Here is a 26,011-nt window from a genome sequence, read left to right as displayed (position 1 = left end):
CAAATCCTTAAAGTATGGTCGCTGTTCAGTTCTGAAACATTACCGACGCTATAGTGCACGTCTCTTTTGCGCCAACCATGGAGAGTTAAGGCTCAAACCAAAATGGTGTTGACTGATGTAAAACTGGTGATTTGTTCTGTCTGACTTGCAGGCATGGCCAGTTTGGCAACATTTAAGTAGCATATTTTTACAGTAAGATATTGGAAATATCTTGTTCAATTTATATTCAGTAACTTTGTAGTGTTACTGCAGTTTTTGTGAAAATACTCAATGTGTCGCTGTTCACCTTCTCTGGGTGAATGCATGATTGTGTCCCCACCCAGTAGATTAACATATACAGGGAGGAGACTTGTTTCGGCAGTGTGGAAAAAACAAAGCATTGACTAGTTTCAACATATCTTTGCTTGGAGAGAATATTGGAACTTGGACTACATTCTTTTTAACGGAATAACGAAATTCTGTAAATCAACATCTTAAGGAAAGGACCGCTCCCACGTTGATGATGATGGATAGAATATTATCGGTCTCTGCCTTCGTTCTCTCCTCGGTTTTCTTTCTTGTTCTCCCTCGTAACACGTATGGAGACATGGGCTACTCTGCTCCCGAGGAAGCGAAGCGTGGATTTGTCATTGGAAATATAGCCAAAGATCTCGGGCTGGATGCGAAGAGATTCTCTGATCGCAAAGCTCGGTTGGATATGGATGGCATCAGTCAACGTTATTGTGACATCGACCTCGCGGCTGGCAACCTTATTGTGACGGAAAGAATAGATAGAGAGGAGCTGTGTGGTTCGAAGCTTACGTGTGCACTAAAATATGAGCTTGTGCTTGAAAACCCTCTTGAGCTGCATCGTATTACTGTGCAAATTCAAGACGTAAATGACAATTCACCTCGTTTCCCCAAAGAACGCATGAATCTAGAAATAAGGGAATCGGCTGACAAAGGGGAGCGTTTTCCCTTAGACGAAGCTCATGATTCGGACATAGGATTAAACACCGTGCAAAGCTATACGCTCGACAGGAATGAACATTTTGTTTTGGCCGTTCATACAAATAGAGATGGTGGGAAATACAGTGAGTTAGTGTTAGAAAAAGAGCTGGATCGAGAAAATCAAGAGGAGGTGACGTTGTTACTTACTGCTGTTGATGGTGGGACTCCGCTGAGATCTGGTAGTGTAGTTATACACGTCACTGTGTTGGATGCTAACGATAATAAACCAGTGTTTAGCCAGGACGTTTATAGAGTCAGTCTGACAGAAAATTCCCCTGTAGATTCTGTAGTGGTAACTGTCAGCGCCACTGATGCAGATAAGGGTGCAAATGGGGAAGTGACGTATGACTTCAGTAGTATATCTGATAAAGCATCGACGGTGTTTTCCATAGACAAAGGGACTGGTGTAATCAGAGTCGTCGGACCTGTGGACTTTGAGGAGAGGACAGATTATGAAATGCGCGTCCAAGCCAAAGATGGGTCAGGTTTAGCTTCTAACACAAAAGTAATCATAGATATAACCGATATAAATGATAATGCACCAGCGATATTCATTAAATCACTTAGCAATCTCATCCCCGAGAACGTGTTACCTGGAACAGAGGTGGGCATCATCAATGTACAGGATAAAGATTCAGAGGGAAATAGACAGGTCCGCTGCTCCATTCAACAAAATGTTCCTTTCAAACTGAACCCTTCTATCAAAAACTACTATTCTTTGGTAACAACAAGTGAATTAGACCGAGAGAAAATATCAGATTATAACATAACTGTCACTGCCACCGACGAGGGTTCTCCACCTTTATCCTCCTCAAAGACTATTCATTTATCTGTATCAGACGTGAATGACAATCCTCCTGCGTTTGAAGAACAATCCTACAGTTCCTATGTGACTGAAAATAACAAGCCTGGCTCCTCTATGTGTTCTGTTACTGCCAGAGACCCAGACTGGAGACAGAATGGCACAGTGGTCTATTCTCTATTGCATAGTGATGTGAACGGTGTTCCGGTGTCCTCATTTATATCCATCAACGGAGACACGGGGGTGATCCATACTGTAAAATCATTTGATTATGAGCAGTTTAGGAGCTTCAAAGTCCACGTTGTAGCCAGAGACAATGGTTCTCCTCCACTCAGCAGTAACGTGTCAGTGAGTGTCTTCATAACAGATGAGAATGATAACTCTCCCCAGATATTATACCCTGCTCCAGCAGGGAACTCCTTGATGACTGAGATGGTCCCCAAAGCTGCTCTGGCGGGGTCCCTGGTTTCCAAGGTGATAGCTGTGGATGCTGACTCTGGACAAAACGCGTGGCTTTCATATCACATCGTGAAATCGACTGATCCGGGTCTTTTCACTATTGCTCTCCACAGTGGAGAGATCAGGGCACAGCGGGACATTTCTGAATCTGACAGTATGAAACAGAACCTTGTTATATCAGTGAAAGATAACGGACAGCCCTCTCTCTCTACAACCTGTGATGTATATTTACTCATATCAGATAACTTGGCTGAGGTTCCAGAACTGAAAGACATGTCTTATGAGGATAGTTCCAAACTAACTTCCTATTTGATCATTGGTCTGGTCTCTGTTTCCACCTTTTTCCTGACTTTCATTATTCTCATCCTGGCCGTGAGGTTCTGCCGCAGTAGAAAGCCTAGAATGTTGTTTGATGGAGCAGTCGCCATTCCCAGCGCGTATCTCCCTCCCAACTATGCAGAGGTGGATGGAGCTGGAACTCTGCGCAGTTCTTACAATTATGACGCATACCTGACAACGGGCTCACGCACCAGTGACTTCAAGTTTGTGAGATCTTACAATGACAGCACCCTGCCTTCTGATCAGACACTTAAGAGGAGTCAAATCGAGTGTTTGGGAGAAAGTATAATCAATCTAAACAACGTGGGGAATACTGAGGTGAGATTATAAACCTTATTTGGGTATTGATTGACCATTTATTTTATGAAACAACTATATATATATAAATATAAATATAAATATATATATTATATATATATATATATATATATATATATATATATATTTCACCTTTATTTAACCAGGTAGGCCAGTTGAGAACAAGTTCTCATTTACAACTGGGACCTGGCCAAAATAAAGCAAAGCAGTGCGACAACAACAACAACACAGAGTTACACATGGAGTAAACGTACAGTCAACAACACAATAGACAAATCAACGTACAGTATGTGCAAATGTAGAAGAGTAGTGAGGTAAGGCAATAAATAGGCCATGGAGGCGAAATAATTACTATGTAGCATTAACACTGGAGTGATAGATGTGCAGATGATGATGTGCAAGTAGAGATACTGGGGTGCAAAAGAGAGATACGGTAGACCACGGTGGTCTATTCTCTAGTGTAAGTAATAATATGGGAATGATCGTGACCACAAGTTTGTCAGATATTTCAATTTGGTCGCTGTGCTGGCTCATCAGACACGGCAACGTTTTTAAATTGACTGAATTTATGAGTTTCCACTGGTATAATGTGCTTTCCAAAACATACGGATTTTGGCCAGGATTTAATCCATTTCAAACCATTTTACTCAAGTATCTGATTCCCGGGCAGGGTGCCATACCTGCGGACTTCTTTGATTACGTTGTAATGCAGGACACATGCTTACAATTACAACTTTGGATTGCTTCGTTTGTCATTTTAAACGCAGGACACAGGTTTACCTTGTAACTCTCTGAAGTGTTCTGTCTCTGTAAAAAGACTGGCTTGGTCTAAGGCTGCTGCCATAAGACAACATGTTCGCCGTTTGTTGGATAGCAATTTGCAGCAGCACATTTTATTCTCCCACTAACGTTTGGTATGAGAGATAAAGTAAATGGGTTATTGCGTCGGCCCTGTTTCAGCACTGGACAGCGACCAGACATTGAGAATCTGGCAATGGAGTCTCCAGGATGTTCATTGTTGTGGGTGATTTTTAAATATAAATGACCAAAGCCTTGATAATAAATAACTGTTTTCAATAATGTGATTTGAGAAGTTTTAAAATATAGCCCTAAATAACATAACATATTCTTACATCCTAAACTACCGTGACATTTTCATTTGTTTTCCTCAGTTGCTTCTGAATTATAGATAGATATAGTCTGGGGGTTAAATAAGACAACGGGAAAAAATACATCGACTGATTCAACACTGGTGACTTGTTCTATCTATAAACTGCACTGTTGGCATGTATGTATGGCAATATTTAACTATAGCACATTTTACAATAAGATATTGCATGAATCTTGCTCAATGTACTGTATATTCAGTAACTTTGTAGTGTTACTGCAGTTTTTGTGAAAATACTCAATGTGTCGCTGTTCACCTTCTCTGGCTGAATGCATGAGTGTGTCCCCACCCAGCAGATTACCATATACAGGGAGGAGACTTGTTTCTGCAGTGGGGAAAAACGTCGCATTGACTGGAATCAACATATATCGTTGCTTGGACAGAATTTAGATTGTAACCTTGGATACATATTTTGTGGCATAACGAATTTGGTAAATCACCATCTTAAGGACAGGAGTATCAAACGTTCTAACGTTGATGATGGTGGTCAAAATATTTTTGCTCTCTGCCGTCAAACTCTGCTCGGTTTTCATTCTTGTTCTCCCTCACACCACGCATGGAGACATGAGCTATTCTTCACCCGAGGAAGCTAAGCGTGGATTTATCATTGGGAATATAGCCAAGGATCTCGGACTGGATGCGAAGAGATTATCTGATCGCAAAGCTCGGTTGGATATGGATGATAACAGTAAACGATATTGTGACATTGACCTCGCTGCGGGCAATCTTATTGTGACGGATAGAATAGATAGAGAGGAGCTGTGTGGTTCGAAGCTTACGTGTGCACTAAAATATGAACTTGTGGTTGAAAACCCTCTCGAGCTTCATCGAATCACTGTGCAAATTCAAGACGTAAACGACAACTCTCCCGGATTTCCTAATGAGCGCATGAATCTAGAAATTACAGAATCGGCTGATAAAGGTCGACGTTTTCCCTTAGACGAAGCGCATGATGCAGACATAGGATTAAACGCAGTGCAACGCTATATACTCGAGAGGAATGACTATTTTGTTTTGGCCGTTCATACAAATAGAGATGGTGGGAAATACAGTGAGTTAGTGTTAGAAAAAGAGCTGGATCGAGAAAAGCAAGAGGAGGTGACGTTGTTACTTACTGCTGTTGATGGTGGGACTCCGCAGAGATCTGGTACTGTAGTTATACACGTCACTGTGTTGGATGCTAACGATAATATCCCAGTATTTAGCCAGGACGTTTATAGAGTCAGTCTGACAGAAAATCCCCCTTTACATTCTGTAGTGGTAACTGTCAGCGCCACTGATGCAGATAAGGGTGCAAATGGGGAAGTGACGTATGACTTCAGAAGTATATCTGATAAAGCATCATCAATTTTTTCTATAGACAAAGGGACTGGTGTAATCAGAGTCGTCGGACCTGTGGACTTTGAGGAGAGGACAGATTATGAAATGCGCGTCCAAGCCAAAGATGGGTCAGGTTTAGCTTCTAACACAAAAGTAATCATAGATATAACTGATATAAATGACAATGCACCATTAATATTGATCAAATCACTTAGCAATCTCATCCCTGAGAATGTTTTCCTTGGTACAGAGGTGGGCATCATCAATGTACAGGATAAAGACTCTGAGGGAAATAGACAGGTCCGATGCTCCATTCAACAAAATGTTCCTTTCAAACTGAACCCTTCTATCAAAAACTACTATTCTCTGGTAACAACTGGTGAACTAGACCGAGAGATAATATCAGATTATAACATAACTATTACTGCCACTGACGAGGGGACTCCACCTTTATCCTCCTCAACGACGATTCATGTATCTGTGTCAGACGTGAATGACAATCCCCCTGCGTTTGAAGAACAATCCTACAGTTCCTATGTGACTGAAAATAACAAGCCTGGCTCCTCTATGTGTTCTGTTACTGCCAGAGACCCAGACTGGAGACAGAATGGCACGGTGGTCTATTCTCTATTGCACAGTGAGATCAATGGTGTTCCGGTGTCCTCATTTTTATCCATCAACGGGGACACGGGAGTGATTCACGCAGTGAGAACATTTGATTATGAGCAGTTTAGGAGCTTTAAGGTCCATGTTGTAGCTAGAGACAATGGTTCTCCTCCACTTAGCAGTAACGTGACTGTGAGTGTCTTCATAACAGATGAGAATGATAACTCTCCCCAGATATTATACCCTGCTCCAGCAGGGAACTCATTGATGACTGAGATGGTCCCCAAAGCTGCTCTGGCGGGGTCCCTGGTTTCCAAGGTGATAGCTGTGGATGCTGACTCTGGACAAAACGCGTGGCTTTCATATCACATCGTGAAATCGACTGATCCGGGACTTTTCACTATTGGTCTCCACAGTGGAGAGATCCGGGCACATCGGGACATTTCTGAATCTGACAGAATGAAGCAGAACCTTGTTATATCAGTGAACGATAACGGACAGCCCTCTCTCTCTACAACCTGTGATGTATATTTACTCATATCAGACAACTTGGCTGAAGTTCCAGAACTGAAAGACATGACTTATGAGGATAGTTCCAAACTAACTTCCTATTTGATCATCGCACTGGTCTCTGTCTCCACCTTTTTCCTGACTTTCATTATTCTCATCCTGGCCGTGAGGTTCTGCCGCAGTAGAAAGCCTAGAATGTTGTTTGATGGAGCAGTCGCCATTCCCAGCGCGTTTCTCCCTCCCAACTATGCAGAGGTGGATGGAGCTGGAACTCTGCGCAGTTCTTACAATTATGACGCATACCTGACAACGGGCTCACGCACTAGTGATTTCAAGTTTGTCAGATCTTACAATGACAGCACACTGCCTGCTGATGTTACACTGAAGAACCCAGTTGAGCCTTTTGGCGAAAGTATAATTACTCTGAACAATGCAGAAAATTGTGATGAGGTAAGATAACAGTGTGCTGATATTATTTATCGAGTTGTCATATTTAAATGTGAGTTCGGTGTGCTCGGCGTAGCCTATTTATTTCGATACATGTCAATTGTTTTAGTTTGTTTACTTTGTGCCATCGTTGGTTTTGCTCCTCGCTCTTATAAGAACTATGTCCATGAAAATCAGTGTCACACTCCTAAATAAGTTCTGAACATAGTGAAACTTGAATGGGTAGCCACAGGCTCTAAATATTTGCCAACAGTGGCTTTCTTTCATTCTTTTCTGTGGTGTCTACACAACATTTAAGAGATCGTATGGCAGCCGTTCGCCCTTTCGAGGTCTTTTGTGTTTCAGCACCACTATTGTGGATAGCGATCACCATTCTGCAGGCTTCTGCAATGGAATGACTAAAGCTATCTGTAGTTCAACTTTTTTTCTGGTCTTGTGTTTTTTCTAAGGCACATCATCATGGATTTTTACCGTTTGAAATCATTATTTCATTAGATGTGTATTTATTTTGCACATCATTCAAGGTGTAATGTAGTTTTTCTTTAAAAAAACAAACAGAATCTTATTGAGTTTTAAAACCAGAGCATACAGACGTTTATAAAACATTGATTCACTTAAGACCATATAGTGAATATAGATTTGATATAGTATCACGTTTGTTTGCTTCAGCACCCTGCTGCTGTTTTTGGAATTTTTCGTGATATTTACCAACTTCTCTAGAAATCTTCTATAGTCCTATAGCGGATCTAATGATAGGAGGCTACATCTCACTTTGATAGTTCACTATAATATAAAGCTTATGAAGTGTAGGCTATCGATTGTTTCTTCAATTGTCAAACATTGAGAAATGGGTTTCTAAGCTCCCTGCGTCTCAACTCCACACTTTTTTTGGGCCGTTTTGTTGTTGTTGTTGTTGTCGTCAGTAAATGCAGTGTTGAATGAAATACTCAGTGTGTCGCTATATACCAACCTTGAACTAATATATGTATCTCTCCTCCCACAACTGTAATATTCAAAAGCAAGAAAACACCCAACTGCGTCACATAACATCGTAGGAGAATCTGGATGTATGCAATGCCTATTTTCTCTTCGTTTAGCGTAACCGTTTGAATAATTATCCATCACGAACAACTGGCCTATTCTGTGAATTATCTTTGTCTTCCAGGCATATGTCGAATATGGGACACAACGGTTTCTCGCTCTCAATACTCTGTGTGACACTGCTTTCTCTGTCCAAACTGCACCATAGCCATGGAGATATAAACTACTCTATTCCGGAGGAGCTGAAACGTGGATCTTTGATCGGAAATATAGCCAAGGATCTGGGGCTGGATGCTAAGAGAATGTCGGCTCGTGACGCTAGGTTAGACTTGGACGGCAGCAGTCGACGCTACTGCGATATCAACGCTAACTCGGCGGATTTGATTGTCGCTGAAACAATAGACAGAGAAGAGCTGTGCGGCCCAAGGGGTTCATGCGCTTTGAAATACGAGCTGGTGCTTGAAAATCCTTTAGAGTTGCACCGTGTTATTGTTCAAATCCAGGATATAAATGATAATTCACCTCGATTTCCAAATGAACGCATACAATTAGAGATAGTAGAGTCGGCTGTGAAAGGGCAACGCTTTCCCTTAAACGAAGCACATGACGCAGACATTGGATTAAATGCAGTTCAAAGCTATAGGCTGGAGAAGAATGACCATTTTGTTTTGGCTGTTCATACAAATAGAGACGGTGGGAAATATGGCGAGTTAGTTTTGGAGAAGGAATTAGATCGAGAACAACAGCAAGAGGTGACATTATTACTTACTGCGGTTGATGGTGGGACTCCGCAGAGATCTGGTACTGTAGTTATACACGTCACTGTGTTGGATGCTAATGATAATATTCCAGTGTTTAGTCAGGACGCCTATAAGGTCAATCTACCAGAAAATTCTCCTTTGGATACCGTAGTAGCTACAGTTAGTGCCACGGATCCTGACGAGGGACACAATGGGGAAGTGAGCTACGATTTCAGTCGAATATCTGATAAAGCAGCGAGGCTATTTTCCGTTGAAAAGAAGACTGGACAAATTAAAGTCATTGGACCAATAGATTTTGAAGCAGAAACATATTATGAAATGCGTATCCAGGCGCAAGACGGATCAGGGTTGGTTTCCAACACAAAAGTAATTGTCGAAATCACAGATGTAAATGACAATGTACCTGTGATATTCCTAAAATCTTTAAAAAATCCCATCCCTGAGAACGTGTTAACTGGCACAGAGGTGGGCATCATCAATGTACAGGATAAAGACTCTGAGGGAAATAAACAGGTCCATGTCTCCATTCAACAAAATGTTCCTTTCAAACTAAACCCCTCAATCAAAAACTACTATTCTCTGGTAACAACTAGTGAACTAGACCGAGAGATAATATCAGATTATAACATAACTATCACTGCCACTGACGAGGGGTCTCCACCTTTATCCTCCTCAAAAACGATTCATTTATCTGTATCAGACGTGAATGACAACCCACCTGTGTTTGAAGAACAATCCTATAGCACCTATGTGACTGAAAATAACACGCCTGGCTCATCTATGTGTTCTGTTACTGCCAGAGACCCAGACTGGAGACAGAACGGCACAGTGGTCTATTCTCTATTGCCCAGTGAGATGAATGGTGTTCTGGTGTCCTCATTTCTATCCATTAACGGAGACACGGGGGTGATCCATGCTGTGAGAACATTTGATTATGAGCAGTTCAGGAACTTCAAAGTCCACGTTGTAGCCAGAGACAATGGTTCTCCTCCACTCAGCAGTAACGTGACAGTGAGTGTCTTCATAACAGATGAGAATGATAACTCTCCCCAGATATTATACCCTGCTCCAGCAGGGAACTCCTTGATGACTGAGATGGTCCCCAAAGCTGCTCTGGCGGGGTCCCTGGTTTCCAAGGTGATAGCTGTGGATGCTGACTCTGGACAAAACGCGTGGCTTTCATATCAGATCTTGAAATCGACTGATCTGGGACTTTTCACTGTTGGTCTCCACAGTGGAGAGATCAGGGCCCAGCGGGACATTTCTGAGTCTGACAGTATGAAGCAGAACCTTGTTATATCAGTGAAAGATAACGGACAGCCCTCTCTCTCTACAACCTGTAATGTATATTTACTCATATCAGATAACTTGGCTGAAGTTCCAGAACTGAAAGACATGACTTATGAGGATAGTTCCAAACTAACTTCCTATTTGATCATTGGTCTGGTCTCTGTCTCCACCTTTTTCCTGACTTTCATTATTCTCATCCTGGCCGTGAGGTTCTGCCGCAGTAGAAAGCCTAGAATGTTGTTTGATGGAGCAGTCGCCATTCCCAGCGCGCATTTCCCTCCCAACTATGCAGAGGTGGATGGAGCTGGAACTCTGCACAGTTCATATAACTATGACGCATACCTGACAACGGGCTCACGCACCAGTGACTTCAAGTTTGTCAGATCTTACAATGACAGCACCCTGCCTGCTGATGTTACACTGAGGAAGAGCCCAGATGAAACCAGTGAAGCTATTGAGAGTGGATCAAAATATTCAACTATGGTAATGTAACATTTTTCAAATTAAAAGTGTCGTTCTGAGGTCGAGCAGTGGTGGGATGAGGGAGAGAAGACGTTTATATTTGTTTGGTCTGCTCGCTTACTGTGTGTGATGATCCGTACTAGAACTCCTTCATCCCAGCCCTTTGGCTGGTGGTGGTGGAGGGGAGGTCAAAGTTCACTGAAAATAGTATAGAAATATATTGAATTCCCCTTGACCTTGGCTGTTTGCTTCATTTGACCACTGAAGCACACCTGGGTTAGTCATCCTGGAATTCCATCTCACCTGTTTTCACACTTACCTTGTATTGGAAGAGGTTCAAGACTCATTCTGGAGATGGACATAATTCATTCAAATTTAGATTGTTTTAACCATTGTTGAATGTATATCAGGCAGGAGTAATTGTCAAACGTCTGCCTGAGTATTTGTTCTGCCGTAAAAAGATAAGAAACTTTATCAAGTAAGCTAACTGTGGAATACATATTTAATATCTAACTGTGAATGCCAGTTATTTTTCAGGAAAATCTTGCTGGTGATATTGGTGTACATTTCTATTGTCCTTGACAACCGAGGGCAAGCTTATCTACTCTGGTCTCCAGCCTAGATTCGAAAATGGCAATTTGAAGGTCACCCCAGGGTCATAATGGCACCATTCAATTACATAATGAAGAATGTTCCAGCCAAGAAATGCTATTTGTCACTCAAAACCAGCCTCTGTGTAAAGTGAGCACAGAGAAAGTGACACTAGTGGCCTACAGCTTTTAGGCCCATGGAGAGAATGAACGAGAGTATGAATACATGCATTGTGTTACTTCTTAGCAGCTTTATTACCATCAGTAGAGATGTAGCTGCTTTAAGTGTTCGGAAAGTGGAGATGTCCATAAATTGCTTAACACCATTCTGCTATGGGTCATTCTTCTTGTAAGCGTGTGAAATTAAACGCAAATGGGACACAGCATTTAAACCTGTTATGTTTTTAACACTTTCCTTTCATTTGTTTCTTGTTTTTTCACGCTCTCCCATTGGACTATTACTTGGGCTCTGAAGGTAAGATATGTTTTTTTCTTCCTCTCTACTTACAGACACAAATGAAGGTCTCCCACGGTATTGGTTGGCTCGTACAGTCACAAGGGTTGACATGTAGGCCTACACGATGTGGCTGACAGATACACTACTTCAGACACTTTACACTGGCTTACGTCATTCAACAATGCACGTAGATGCTAAGTCTAGTGGTCTCGGTGCTGCCAGGTCTCACAGTCTCACGTCAGAACTAGACGTTCATCCATGTTTCTCAAACGTCAGTGCTGACTTGTATCACGGTTGATCTGGCTGGGTATTCAGTCATTTTCAGGTTGATTGAATACATGCCTTACTGGGTAACTCTTTTCATGATTAACTGTCTGTCAGCGGTTCCCTCTCTTTCTTCAACATTGACCATTGTCCATTGACCATCTCAAGCACACTGCTGACACAGTGTTATTACTGGGTCGTATATTACTAACACACCTTACCATTTGCACACATCTCAGCAGTACATGACATTCCTCGCCATAAACACACAAAACATTGTATTGAGGAGACAGCCCAGTAGTGGCTCACAAAGCAAAATCACTCACACACAGCCTACCAGTAACACAAAGTGTACTACCCGCTGAACTTCACACAGCTCAGCACTACAGACAAACATGCACACACACTGCAGCGAGACTACTCTGCTCAGTACTGGCACACAATTCTAAAGTAGGTCAGGAGAATTATGAATGTAGCTCCTCAGCCCTCCGCATCTGCTCAAAGATATCTCGTATTCATTTCATTCTTCTTCATCTGAACGGAAGGCCTATCTCTTTCTGTGTGTATAACTATATAACCCATTGGTCTATGATATATAACAATGTATATCATCTATATTTTATATACAAAACTGGTAATGGAATTTCAGTTGTGATATTGGAAGAGGTGCATCATGTCTGCCATGATTGTGATTGTGATTGTGATGTTTAGACAAGCCTCCGTAGGTATCAATGTCCTTGGGACTTAAAGGAATGGAGAGGGGCATAGCTGTGGGGTGTTGGGTGTGTAACTCTGCAGGATTTAAAGGAATGGAGAGGGGCGTAGCTGTGGGGTGTTGGGTGTGTAACTCTGCAGGACTTAAAGGAATGGAGAGGGGCATAGCTGTGGGGTGTTGGGTGTGTAACTCTGCAGGACTTAAAGGAATGGAGAGGGGCATAGCTGTGGGGTGTTGGGTGTGTAACTCTGCAGGACTTAAAGGAATGGAGAGGGGCATAGCTGTGGGGTGTTGGGTGTGTAACTCTGCAGCAGGATGTGTGTAGATTTTTGGGGGCACATGTGGAGCTTGTGTTTTGGATATAGGGCTTCATGCTTCACTGCTTTGACACACTGTCTGGCTCATCCTGTGATGACCTCTGACCTTGGTCTGTGGGAGGAGACCTGTTGGCCTCTCAGTTTCACCCCCAGTTACATGGAAATAAAGGGGATGAAATGGTGGATAAAACATTACCTACAGCTGTTCTGGTTTTTGAGACTTGGGGTAAATATGTTTGTAATGTGCATTATGCAGTCAGGGTTAAACACATGTTGCCATATCGATTTGCTGGTGATCATCTTTTTATCATTTGTATTTGGTGACACAGTTGCAGCATGCAACATTTTCATTATGAAATAGTTTTTGTATTTCATGGCCTAAAAGAAGATCTAGTTTAGTTGGTTTGATAGTCTGCCTTTCAATTTGCAACTGGTGCTCTCCATGGTGCTGAAATACCAAACGTGCTACATTCAAGGAGCTGTTTGTGTCTTTGGCTTTTACGGAGTCATTGTAAGTGCTCCAAAAACTTTTTTTTTTTTTGGAAGACAGTATTGTGACAAGTGTTTGCTGACAACAGAAAAAGATACATGACCTGATTCATGTTCAAGTATTCAAAATGACACTCGTGACAATTGGCCAATTGTTGATACTGATCTCGACTGATCTATAATTGTTTTGCTTGTGATATTAATTCTGATAGTAATCGTAAGTCTCCCTCTAATATAATGTTTTACTGTAGTATTTCTTCACCCACACCCCATGTCCATAACCTTTTTAGAGCTGTCATCACAATAATATTCAACCTGCTGATGTGGTTATATAATGCACCAGTCTTTGTTTAGCTCTGTGTGTAGCAGTACCAGCATGATGTCAGTCTGTGCTCTGGACTCTGGGTGCTGCTGTTGAACAGGAAGACGAGTTATAAGCCTCAAATGCTGTGAATCTCCCATCTGAGTAATTCATACGAGCCAAAAACAACAGTTGGGGCAGATTTCTAGAATCAAACTCAAATGAAATCCGACACAGATTATTTAAAAGGACTACGGGGGGAGTTGTGCATGATATATCTAGCTTTTTTCTCAATGTTTAAGAGCAGGCAATATTGAACGCCATAATGGTATGGACAATTGGCCTCCCGAATGGTGCAGCGGTCTAAGGCACTGCTTCTCAGTGCTAGAGGTGTCACTACAGACCCTGGTTCGATTCCAGGCTGTATCACAACCAGACGTTATTGGGAGTCCCATAGGGCAGTGCACAATTGGCCCAGCGTTGTCCGAGTCAGGGTTTGTCCGGGGTAGGCCAAAGTTGTAAATAAGAATTTGTTCTTAAATGACTTGCCTAGTTAAATAAATATAAAATAGCTAATTGTGTGTGTGGCCTCGTTAAGTGATAATGTCCGAGAAGCTGGTGTTTGGAGGACAAGATATAGCCCCGACACAAATGTAGGGTTGCTACCACGGCCGGCGGTTCATTCTATTGGTTCAGTTGCTAGAGAAGTGACCCAGTTGTCCAGGCTTTTTGTTCTGTATCTATGGACTCGACCCAGTCGATCGTTCTGTTCAATTGCCATACTGGCTAGCAACGTTTTTATCCCTTGCTTGCAAGCTAGCCAACTACGGCTAATATACAGTCACGTCAAACAATGCAGCCAGAATAACAACAAAGTAGCTGCATTTGCATTTGTTTAAGCTGTTTTCTAATGATATTTATTTAGGACATCCATAACAATGAACTAATGAAGCGTGATTTCACCTGGCATTGAAAATGTGCTAGCCAACAACACAGCTAACACAATCACTTCAAATAGAAGCTGGAAATACTGCAAACTAATTGCACTTTGTTTCGTTGTCCCTTTTTTTAAATTGATATTTCTTTGTATATAATCCATACAAATGATGCTGATTCAGGATTTTGACTGGCTGAGAAAAGTTGCCTGTCTGTCTCATCCTGACTCCCGACACGTTCATTACTATGTGAAAGCTGGAGATCGAATTTCATTATTGAAACAATGCTACAAATGTCGGAGAGACAGACAGCAATGTTTATACAAATCTCTGCTGTTGAAAACCAAATGCTAGTCTAAAAGAAATTAGATAATGTCTCCATGCTTTTTATAGTAGATATCAAGTTTATAAATTGCCTGGCTGGGTTTATGAGAAAGTGGATTGCGTCAGATGGAACAGAGTAAATAGGCATTTTAAAGTCATAGATTTAGCCAGTGGTAAGTTATGGAATAGACACGGGCTGGAATGTGGTTTTAAACAATCAAGATTAGACCCACCCATTATATAATTAATCAAAAAGGCCCGAGGGGCTGTGGTATATGGCCAATATACCACAGCTAAGGGCTGTTCTTAGGCACAACGCAGTGCAGAGTGCCTGGATACAGCCCTTAGCGGTGGTACATTGGCCATATATCCCAAACCCCTGAGATAACTTATTGCTATTACAAACTGGTTACCAACATAATTAGAGCTGTAAAATAAATGTTTTGTCAACCCGTGGTTTGCGGTCTGATATACCACGGCTGTCACCCAATCAGCATTCAGGATTCGAACCACCCAGTTTATAATAGAAAACAAATCCCCAGGTGTGTCAATTAGTTGGGTCTCGCTAAAGATGAAGACTGGGGTCAGAACGCCAGGGTCTCCTATTACTTGGAAGACTCGCAGGTCATCTTTGATTAGTGGGTGATAGTGTGAAGATTGTAAGGGTAATGGTAAAAAGGGATTACAATGGGGTGAGCAGGTTGCTTTGTTAACCAAGAGCCACAGATTTCTCCTTCGTTTTCTTAAAAGGTTCCATGTGCCACAGGAAGACATGGTGCGCATTTCCACCCCACCCTGGAGTATGCCGCTCCTGTTTGGCACAGCTCACTAACCCAGGCCCAGTCTGATGACCTGGATCTATTCCGAAGAGAGCATGATGCGCCGTCCTGGGTAGATAGTCCAGTTGTACAGAGGCACTTCAGACCCTGTCCCTACCTTGGCTTCATTAAAGACGGCCTCAAATCAGCACTATCTTCACAGTCAGACTCCTAAAATCTCCATTCAAAGACTAGCTACTCACTGATCGAATCACGGCGACAGTTAGGAATAACCGTAGCCAAAACGAACTGACTTTACCAAAGTCTAGAACTGAACGGTACATAATGTCACAAATCATATATTTCTTCTCATTGATTAGTGAGTCGCTTTAGATAGCAGGACATTATTGCTATCTTTAAAAAAATGTTGTACTCTTTTTTTTATAAATGTATGTTTGTTGCTCTTATACATTAATGTGAGTTTATAGGCACGGATATCGACTCTGTCACTCGAGAAGGCTTTTGTGGCACAGTCGATGGCGAGCTGGGCTTGGCGCTAGAATATTGAGGGTTCGAGCCATGCTCCCTGCTTATCTCATTACATTGGTGTCAGAAGTGATCGGACCTCGCATCCACGACCGTGCGTGTGCTTGGCGGGTGAGCGCGTTCCTGTAAGACGTAAGTCGGCGTCTTGTGAGGTCTAGCTCGAGGACGCGCTCTTTGAATGGAAGGAGCTGTGTAGCGACGGTGGTTTATAGGCTTAACCAGTAGGTTGAGGGTTCGAGCCGCGTCACCTGCCTGTTTTATTGCAATATGTTGAATGCTCATGGAGTTCCGTTGGTATTGACTGCTATATGAGTGTAATAAATAAAACCTGAAATAAAAATAAGATAACGATTAATTCTGAAACATTCATTATGTATGCAGTGAGATCGTTTGTTTATGAACCAATCAAAACTTTTGAATTTCATGTCAAAGCGCAAGACGGAGGCTCTCCTCCACTTTAATGTAACGTAACTTTGAAGTGAATAATTAATAAAGATTAGAACGACAACGGTCCTCAGGTGCTCTACCCAGTAACGACTAGTAGATCTCTGGTGGCTGAAATGGTGCGTCGTTGAGCAGATATGGGTTATCTTGTCTCTAAAGTGGTGGCTGTTGACGTGGACTCTGGACAGAATGCATGGCTCTAATATAAACTGCAGGGGGATGCAGAATGCGTTAGACAGGGCGCTGTTTGAAGTGGGTCTACAAAAATGGAGAAATAAGAACTATACGGCATGTTATTGATAAAGATGCCGTGAAACACAAGCTCGCTGTTGTAGTGGAGGACAACGGACAGCCATCTCGGTCAGCTATAGTCAACGTGATCGTGGTGGTTTCGGACAGCTTCCTGAAGTGCTTTCATAATTCACTGACTTTATAAGCAAGACAAGGACTACAACGATAAACTGACTTTTTATCTAGTTTTGGCCTTGGCTGTTGTGTCCTTCCTTTTCATCTCGTGTGTAGTGGATATAATATCCGTAAGGATCTAAAGATAGAGACAATCACGCATCAGGTACCAGTCTAGTCTCCCACTTATTCCCTGATATCCACCCGGTTACGCAGACGCCGGAGGGACAGGGACTCTGCAACACGTGTACAACTATGAGGTGTGTATCTCGACTGACTCAAAAAAGAGTAGCTGTAAATTTGCCAGACCTTTTAGTCAGAACGTGTAAATAATGGACCCGAACTCTATGGAGACTTAACAGCGTGCACAAATAGATACACTTCCTATATTGACCAGATTCCCCTGAACAGGTGAGATAATGTCTGCCCAATGTGTGATGCTGATTGATGATTTTACAATTTCATTTGTTTTGTTTAAACTTAGATTCTGTCTTTGACATCCTATGACGTTCTCATGGGATCCTATGACGTTTACGGGCTAAATCACGTCATTTACTAATCATTAATTTACTAATCTTATTCAAAGAGTGCACTCAGTCCGGTGTTCATTTCAGCACCTCCGCTCATGGACAGCAACAATGTCAGACAGACATTTGATTTATATGAACTTTTAACTTGTTTTAGGTCAAAGGGAGTTCTGACCGAGGATGACAACATACGTAGTAGCCTAATGTGCATCTCACTTCATCTTGTTTTACATTAGCGTGTTTTTGAACATGCAGACCATACAATGAAAATAATTCACAATCTGCCGTCATTCTGGAGCCTACAGTATGGTGTGGATATTTCGGAGTTGTGATTTCTGACAAGAGGCTTTTGTCAGAAACATGTTTCTCTACACATGTAATAACTCCCCTATGCTCTTAGTGCCGCTGTTGACCGATACAATAGTAGACCTGCAAGAGAGTAATGTTGACCCTGCCTATTTTGTGGATGGTATTCGAGTCGCAGTGACATGTACGCAAACACTATTGCTTTGGGAGTGTGAGAACATTGTCTCTGACGGATGTCATTGGAATAACAGCCCTATCTTGATTTGCTCCTTTGCCTACATATAGGCCTACGCCTTGTCGGATTTTAACAATTGAAGTTGTGCAACGTAAAGAAATGTATTTTCTTTGTTTTCGTGGCACAGGGGGATCCGCCATTTGGAAATTGCAACTGTATCTTCTCCTCTCAGTCTGGTTTCACCGGTGTGTGGACGGCCAGGTCCGCTATTCTATTCCAGAGGAGATGACGAAGGGTTCATTCGTGGGGAATATCGTTCAGGACCTAGGGCTGGAAGTTAAAAGACTGAAATCAGGTCGAGCGCGTATTTTTTCAGAAGATAGCCCTGAGTATATCGGTCTCAATGCGGACAAAGGGACTCTGCTTGTGAAAGACAGGATTGATAGAGAGGAGCTGTGCGCCCAAGTGGCTCCATGTTCGTTACATTTCCAGATAATTCTTGAAAATCCCGTTGAACTTCACCGTATTGACGTGGAGATATTAGATATAAACGACAATTCTCCAGTATTTCCAAGTAAAGAAATCCGATTACAAATTAGTGAGGGGTCTCTGTCTGGTACCCGTTGTCCGCTAGAGAATGCTATGGATCCTGACGTCGAAATGAATTCCATTCAAACATATTCCCTTCTCCCGAGTGATCATTTCACTCTGAAGCAACATTCGCACTCTGATGGCAGTAAATATTTAGAAATGGTACTTCAAACGATGCTGGACAGGGAAACAAATGAGCAACATTTTTTAGTGTTAACTGCTGTGGATGGAGGTAATCCTCAGAAATCGGGCACGGTCAAAATATATATACAAGTATTGGATATAAATGACAATGCACCCGTGTTTAGCTCTGTACTTTATAAATCCTCTTTATCGGAGGATACGCCTAAAGGGACTGTGATTTTGAGAGTCAGTGCTACCGATTCAGATAAAGGGACAAATGGAGAGGTTGTGTATTCTTTTTCCCATTCCACTGTTAGCGCGTCCGATCTTTTTACTGTTGATCCTCTTACCGGAGAAATCAAAGTTAACGGTGAATTAGATTTCGAGACTAACAAGCAACATAAAATAAGTGTGCAAGCAACGGATCGGGGTTCTCTTACAGATTCGTGTAAAGTACAGCTCGATATTTTGGACATCAATGACAACGACCCTGTAATCACATTAATAACTTTTTCTAACCCAATACCCGAAGACGCGTCACCAGAGACAGTTATAGCAATGCTGAACATTAAAGATTTAGACTCTGGTAGAAATGGACACATCAAATGTTCCGTAAACTCGGATTTACCTTTTCGTATTAAGTCATCCTCTTCCAACATCTACAGTTTGGTCACAGATCAGATGTTGGACCGTGAAATGGTTTCCGAGTACAATATTACAATAACAGCGGTGGATGAGGGGTTTCCTCCGCGTTCTACTAACAAGACTCTGACATTGAGAATATCGGATGTGAATGATAATGCTCCAGTATTTGAGAGGCACTCATACTCTGCTTATGTGAGGGAGAACAACTCTCCCGGTGTATCCATATTTTCACTAACAGCCAGTGATAAGGACACCGGCAACAACGCACGTATTTCATATTTTATAGATGATTCCCATAAATATGGACTTTCAGCATCCCCATTTATATCTGTGAATTCAGAAAGTGGCGTGATCCACGCAGTGCGTGCTTTTGATTATGAACAAATCAAAGAATTTAAGATCTGCATTAAAGTGCAAGATGGCGGCTCACCGCCTCTGAGCACCAATGTGACTTTAACTGTTTTCATACAAGACCAGAACGACAACGCGCCTCAGGTTCTCTACCCAGTACAAACTGGTGGCTCTCTGGTGGCTGAAATGGTGCCTCGTTCAGCAGATGTGGGCTATCTTGTCACTAAAGTGGTGGCTGTTGATGTGGACTCCGGACAGAATGCTTGGCTCTCATATAAACTGCAGAAAGCGACAGACAGGGCGCTGTTTGAAGTGGGCCTACAGAATGGAGAAATAAGAACCATACGCCAGGTCATTGATAAAGATGCTGTGAAACAAAAGCTCGCTGTTGTAGTGGAGGACAACGGGCAGCCCTCTCGATCAGCTACAGTCAATGTGAACGTGGCGGTGGCGGACAGCTTCCCGGAAGTCCTTTCAGAACTCACTGACTTTACGCAAGACAAAGAATACAACAATAACCTGACATTTTATTTAATTTTGGCACTTGCTGTGGTTTCACTACTCTTTATTTTTTCTATTATTTCTATAATTTCTGTCAAACTCTACCGGTGGAAACAGAATAAGTTATTCTATAAATCTGCAGCAAACCTCCCCGTTATCCCATATTACCCTCCCGTTTACCCAGACGGAACCATGGAAACCCTACAGCGTGTGTACAACTATGAGGTGTGTGGGACCACGGACTCCAGGATGAGTGATGTGAAGTTTGCTAGGCCTTGTAGCCAGAACACACTGGTCGATGTGAGTCGCATGGGGACAATGCAGAGAGAAAAGAAGGAGCAGGAGGATGGTGATGGAGAGGTGAGAAGGCATATTGAAATCAATCTTTCCTCTTTTTTATAGGCTATCTGGGATGTTGATGCATCGCGCTCGCTCTCACTCCCTCTATGTGTTAATTTCTGCGCAGGCGTTGTCGTTACGCATGCGACTGTGTGTTTTCCAATGCATCTTAGTGTAATGTCTCTGCTTCAGCTATATTCATGTATCACATTCGTATGCAGTATGTATGCTATGATAATATGGAGGAGAATTTTGCAATACGAAATGTGTAACTGTTTTATGTTAATCATTTGTTCGGTGTTTTGAAGTTTGACACATTTTCTTTAGTGATGTAGTACTTTGTTTGAACGGTAAGTGCCGCTGTTGATCGCATGTAATATTTAGCACAATCACACTATGGTTCCTACTATAATAATGCGCTTAGCAACGCCCAGAGAGCACATTAAACTGGAGAACCAGTTGATAGAATAAGGGCCCTATTCTGGATAGTACATTAGGTCTACAGAAACACTTTGTTCTGTAAACGGACGTCACATTGACTGGATTCTTGAAAAATACGTTCTAGGATTTATTTTCTGCCTCAATATTGTGTTTTGGCTTTGGCTTTTTGTCGTGAAATGGCAATGAGAAGGAACAACAGGCTCTTGGAGTGGCTATTGTGCACATTCATGGTTTGCGCCTTCTCAGCTTACGCTGTGTCTGGACTGGTCCGCTACTCAATCCCGGAGGAGATGACGGTGGGCTCCTTTGTTGGGAATATAGCGAAAGATCTGGGACTGGAGCCTCAACGGCTTGTAGCCGGGAGAGCTCGGGTTTTCACCGCGGGCGACAGTGAATACTTGATTCTGAACCGAGAGAAAGGACAATTGTTAGTGAAAGAGAGAATGGACCGGGAACAGCTATGTTTGGAGATCTCAGCATGTAGCTTCAGTTTCGATGTGATTCTAGAGAACCCAATGGAGATGTTTCGGGTTACAGTGGAAATACTAGATATCAACGACAATAGCCCCGTTTTTCCAAAAAAGGAAATTGAATTGGAAATTAGCGAGTCAGTCCTACCTGGTGCGCTTTTCTCTATAGAAAGCGCAATAGACCAGGACGTAGGGGCAAATACACTCCAGAAATACGTATTAAACCCCACGGATCATTTTAATCTTAAGATTCAAGGTCGTCTAGATGTAAGTGAAAACATAGAGATAGTACTTCAAAAACCCATGGACAGAGAAAAGACAAAGCATCACTATTTGACTTTAACTGCTGTCGATGGCGGAGACCCTCGGAGGTCTGGAACAGTTCAAATCCACATTGTGGTTCTCGATGCCAACGACAATGCCCCGATATTTAGCCAAGCTACATATAAAGCATCCGTTGTAGAAAATGCTGGGAAGGGCACATTGGTTACAACAGTGAGCGCGACAGACTCAGACGAGGGATCTAGCGCCAATATAGAATTTTATTTTGAGCATGCTACCACTACTATCCGAGAGCTATTCACAATTGACCCGATATCAGGTGAGGTGAAGGTAGTGGGTGATATAGATTATGAAAGAAACAAACAATTTAGGATAAAGGTACAAGCTAAAGATAACGGTGGCTTAACAAACTCATGTGGAATCGTTCTTGATGTTGTTGATATGAACGATAACACTCCGAAAATAACCGTCATGTCCTTTTCTAGTGCCCTGCCCGAGGACTCAGTCCCTGGAACTATTATAGCCATGATTAACATCCAGGATATTGATTCAGGCGACAATGCTAAGGTTTCATGTTCCATTGATCGCGACCTTCCTTTCAAAATTGAATCAGCTTTAGCAAATTACTACAATCTGGTGACGGACTCGGTATTGGATAGAGAACAGACATCAGAATATAATGTAACAATCACAGCAGTAGATGGAGGCTACCCGCCTCGCTCAAGTAAAAAGACGCTCAGTTTAAAGCTTTCAGATGTGAACGACCATGCGCCCCAGTTCCAACAAGAAAGCTATGACGCCTATGTGTTCGAAAACAATGCCTCTTCTCTGTCGTTCTATTCTGTAAGCGCTACAGATGCAGACTGGGGACCAAATGCTCGGGTATCATATTTCCTTGAGGACGGTAGTTTAAACGGAGCTCCACTCTCCTCTTATGTGACTGTAAATTCAGACAGTGGGGGGCTTTACGCAGTGAAACCCTTTGACTATGAGCAAATTCAATCTTTCAAAATACATGTCAAAGCACAAGATGGAGGCTCACCCCCATTGAGTGGCAATGTAACTATACACGTATTCATAAAAGACGAGAACGACAACGCGCCTCAGGTTCTGTATCCAGTACAAACTGGTGGCTCTCTGGGGGCTGAAATGGTGCCCCGTTCAGCAGATGTCGGCTATCTTGTCACTAAATTGGTGGCTGTTGATGTGGACTCTGGACAGAATGCATGGCTCTCATATAAACTGCAGAAAGTGACAGACAGGGCGCTGTTTGAAGTGGGCCTACAAAATGGAGAAATAAGAACCATACGCCAAGTCAATGATAAAGATGCTGTGAAACAAAAGCTCGCTGTTGTAGTGGAGGACAACGGGCAGCCCTCTCGATCAGCTGTAGTCAATGTGAACGTGGTGGTGGCGGACAGCTTCCCTGAAGTGCTCTCAGAATTCACTGACTTCACAGTGGACAGGGAATATAATGACAACCTGACTTTTTATCTAGTGTTGGCCTTGGCTGTGGTATCGGTTCTGTTCATATTCTCCATTATTGCCCTTATCACAGTTAAAATCCACAGATGGAGACAGAATCAATTATTCTATAAATATGCAGCAAACCTCCCCGTTATCCCACATCACCCTCCCGTTTACCCAGACGGAACCATGGGAACCCTACAGCGTGTGTACAACTATGAGGTGTGTGGAACCACTGACTCTAGGATGAGTGATGTGAAGTTTGCTAGGCCTTGTAGCCAGAACACACTGGTGGATGTGAGTCGCATGGGGACAATGCAGAGAGAAAAGAGGGAGCAGGAGGATGGTGATGTGTCTGAAGAGGTGAGACTCCCATTCTGTCCTCTACTTAGATAAGAATGAAGCTTGTGTACATCTGACTGACTGAGGGATGTTTCTACACTGCAATCGTCCTATTCTTTTGCCTCTGTGGGATCAAGTCAACCTTTATCATTGAGTCATGTCAGTAGCATGGTCCAAAAACTGAATTGGTGCCTGGGACTGCAGGCAAGGAGACTTAGACGCCATTCTAATCTGTGTAACAGTCTGCGGTCTGAGTCTATCCATATGAAGGGGTGCACATATTGCATCTTTGTGTGGCCCATTTTACCTTTATTATGGTTAAGAGTTTCCCACTACATGTTGTTGACAGCGCTACATGTAATTGCTGTCTAGTCGTGTCTATCCATCTCTCTGTGTGTCTCAGCCAGCCTCTATCAGTAATTCTAAAGAGCATTATGGAGGCCAGATTGCTCAGCAAGTAGCCTTTGATGCCATGCTTCTGTTTTAATCTGTTTCACGTGATTCATGAAATGCACTGCAACACTGTGGCTATGTTCATCGGGTGATTACTCTTTTCCATTCTTATTTACCCAGCAGGTGTGCAGATAAAGGAGCAGGTTATGAAATCACTGTATCAGTTTCATTAGGTCTCGTCTGACTAACAGACTGATCGACTGATCTGACTGGGTGATTGACTGGCTGACTGACTGACTGACTAACGGGTTGACTGACTTGACGGGTTGACTGACTTGACTGGTTGACTGACTTGACTGGTGGACTGACTGGTTGACTGACTTGACTGGTGGACTGACTGACTGACTGGTTGACTGACCTAACTGACTGACTGGTTGACTGACCTGACTGACCTGACTGGCTTGTCTGACTGACTGGTTGACTGACCTGACTGGCTGACTGACTGACTGGCCGACTGACCTGACTGGCTTGACTGACTGACTGGTCGACTGACCTAACTGGCTGTCTGACTGACTGGTTGACTGACCTGACTGGCCTGACATGACTGACTTGACTGACTGACTCACTACTAATACTATCAAATAATTGTTCTGAGGAGCCCTCATTCCTATCTATCCCATGGATCTTCGCTCTCTCCATCTGTATTTTTATCTCACCCCCCATTTTCCCTCCTTTTCCTCTCCCTCTCTGTACAACCCTATGGTGCTTGGGCAAACTGACCCACTTTCCCCCTCACACACTGCTCTAATATCCTGTGTTGCTGTGGTGCAGTAATGGGCTTATATGTCTCTCCCATCAGACACTGGGCTTAATTCCATGGCAGTGTTACACTCATTCCTGTATGGAAAACTGTCACTGCTCTGTATTCAGAATGAGTGTGTCTGTTGGGTCATACTATGTAACTCTGTCTCTGAGTCTGTCTGTCTGTAACCAATGGTCTTGCTTACTTGTCATTCACAGTAGTAATGTCCCTTTTCTGTCTATGGCTCACAGGTTGTAAGGGTTTAGACTGGATCTTGTTAGTGAGTGGAGGATTGTATGTAACATGGCATGCTGTTAACAGTGACAGTGATGTCAAACCTGCCTAGTAACAGCCAGCAACAACGTCACGTCTTTGCCTTCATTTTAACCACTAGGCCTAAAGCGTGGTTACCGGGGTATTTTAACGAGCCATAGGAAAACAGAAAAGACCAAAGACTTGTTTTAATGGTTGTGTTCATCTGCGTGTGTGTGGGTTTGTGAGTATAGTTCAATTCAGGCAATCTCTAGTGTTATGCCCTCTTCTCTCCAGCGTTCCAGGAAGATTCACCTCAAGCTCATGCACATTGTCATGGCAACACTCTCTCCATGCAGACAGTGCTGCAGATTCCGGACATAAGACATGTTGTGTGGTTGGTGACTTGTAAACAACACTGTTCGTAGTCTCGTGGTCTTTCTGGCTAGAGCAAGTACTGTTCTAAGAGCTGCCTTGTCTTACGTCCTCTCAGCATGTTTCTAGGTGTGCATGCGTCTGTGCTTGTCTGCATAACAGACGGAGTGATGATTTGAATTCTCCCGTGTATTTGTAAAAAGCCAGTGTAGCCCTGTAGTTACGCAACATGTCATGAAGGCAAGAAGTTGGCTGGACTCATTTGATCCAGAAGCACTGAATTCTTTTTGCCCTGAGTCTCACTGCACTGGCATGACAACTGCTTGCAACACAACACTGACCCAGTTTGAGCGGCCTCCTCTCTATTTCCTGTTACGTTTGAGAGCGATGGGACAGCTTAGTTGTGTTCCATTCTGATGCCTCTGTAACTATCCATCAACCACTCTGTCTTAGCCCCATTGCATGACATTTGAGTCATTCAGCAGACACTTATCCAGAGCGACTCACAGTAGTGAGAGCACACATTATGTATTTACACAAACGTAGGCTTACACCTGTACTATACAGTCAC

The 26,011-nt window shown here is 42.8% G+C and overlaps 1 protein-coding gene across 32 annotated transcripts in view; it reads left to right on the top strand.

The window, feature by feature from the left end:
* The window catches only part of LOC124008017 (protocadherin gamma-C5-like), a 138,990-nt gene that overhangs the window by 59,626 nt on the left and 53,353 nt on the right, over nucleotides 1–26,011 (top strand). For 3 of the 32 annotated variants that reach the window (XM_046319270.1, XM_046319131.1, XM_046318975.1), the window contains exon 1: nucleotides 355–2,908. The exons of 20 other annotated variants lie outside the window; for them this stretch is intronic. In XM_046319270.1, the coding sequence (XP_046175226.1) occupies nucleotides 500–2,908 (2,409 nt within the window). In that variant the 5' untranslated portion in view covers nucleotides 355–499. Of the gene's footprint in view, nucleotides 1–354; nucleotides 2,909–4,444; nucleotides 6,963–18,107; nucleotides 20,638–21,066; nucleotides 23,640–26,011 lie in introns of those variants that run through there. 9 more of the 32 variants (XM_046319289.1, XM_046319144.1, XM_046318995.1 and 6 more) reach the window with 3 other exon arrangements.

The sequence above is a fragment of the Oncorhynchus gorbuscha genome, linkage group LG02, assembly GCF_021184085.1.
Source record: "Oncorhynchus gorbuscha isolate QuinsamMale2020 ecotype Even-year linkage group LG02, OgorEven_v1.0, whole genome shotgun sequence".
In the NCBI taxonomy this organism is placed as follows: Eukaryota; Metazoa; Chordata; class Actinopteri; order Salmoniformes; family Salmonidae; genus Oncorhynchus; species Oncorhynchus gorbuscha.
This window is presented reverse-complemented; position numbering and strand designations above follow the sequence as displayed.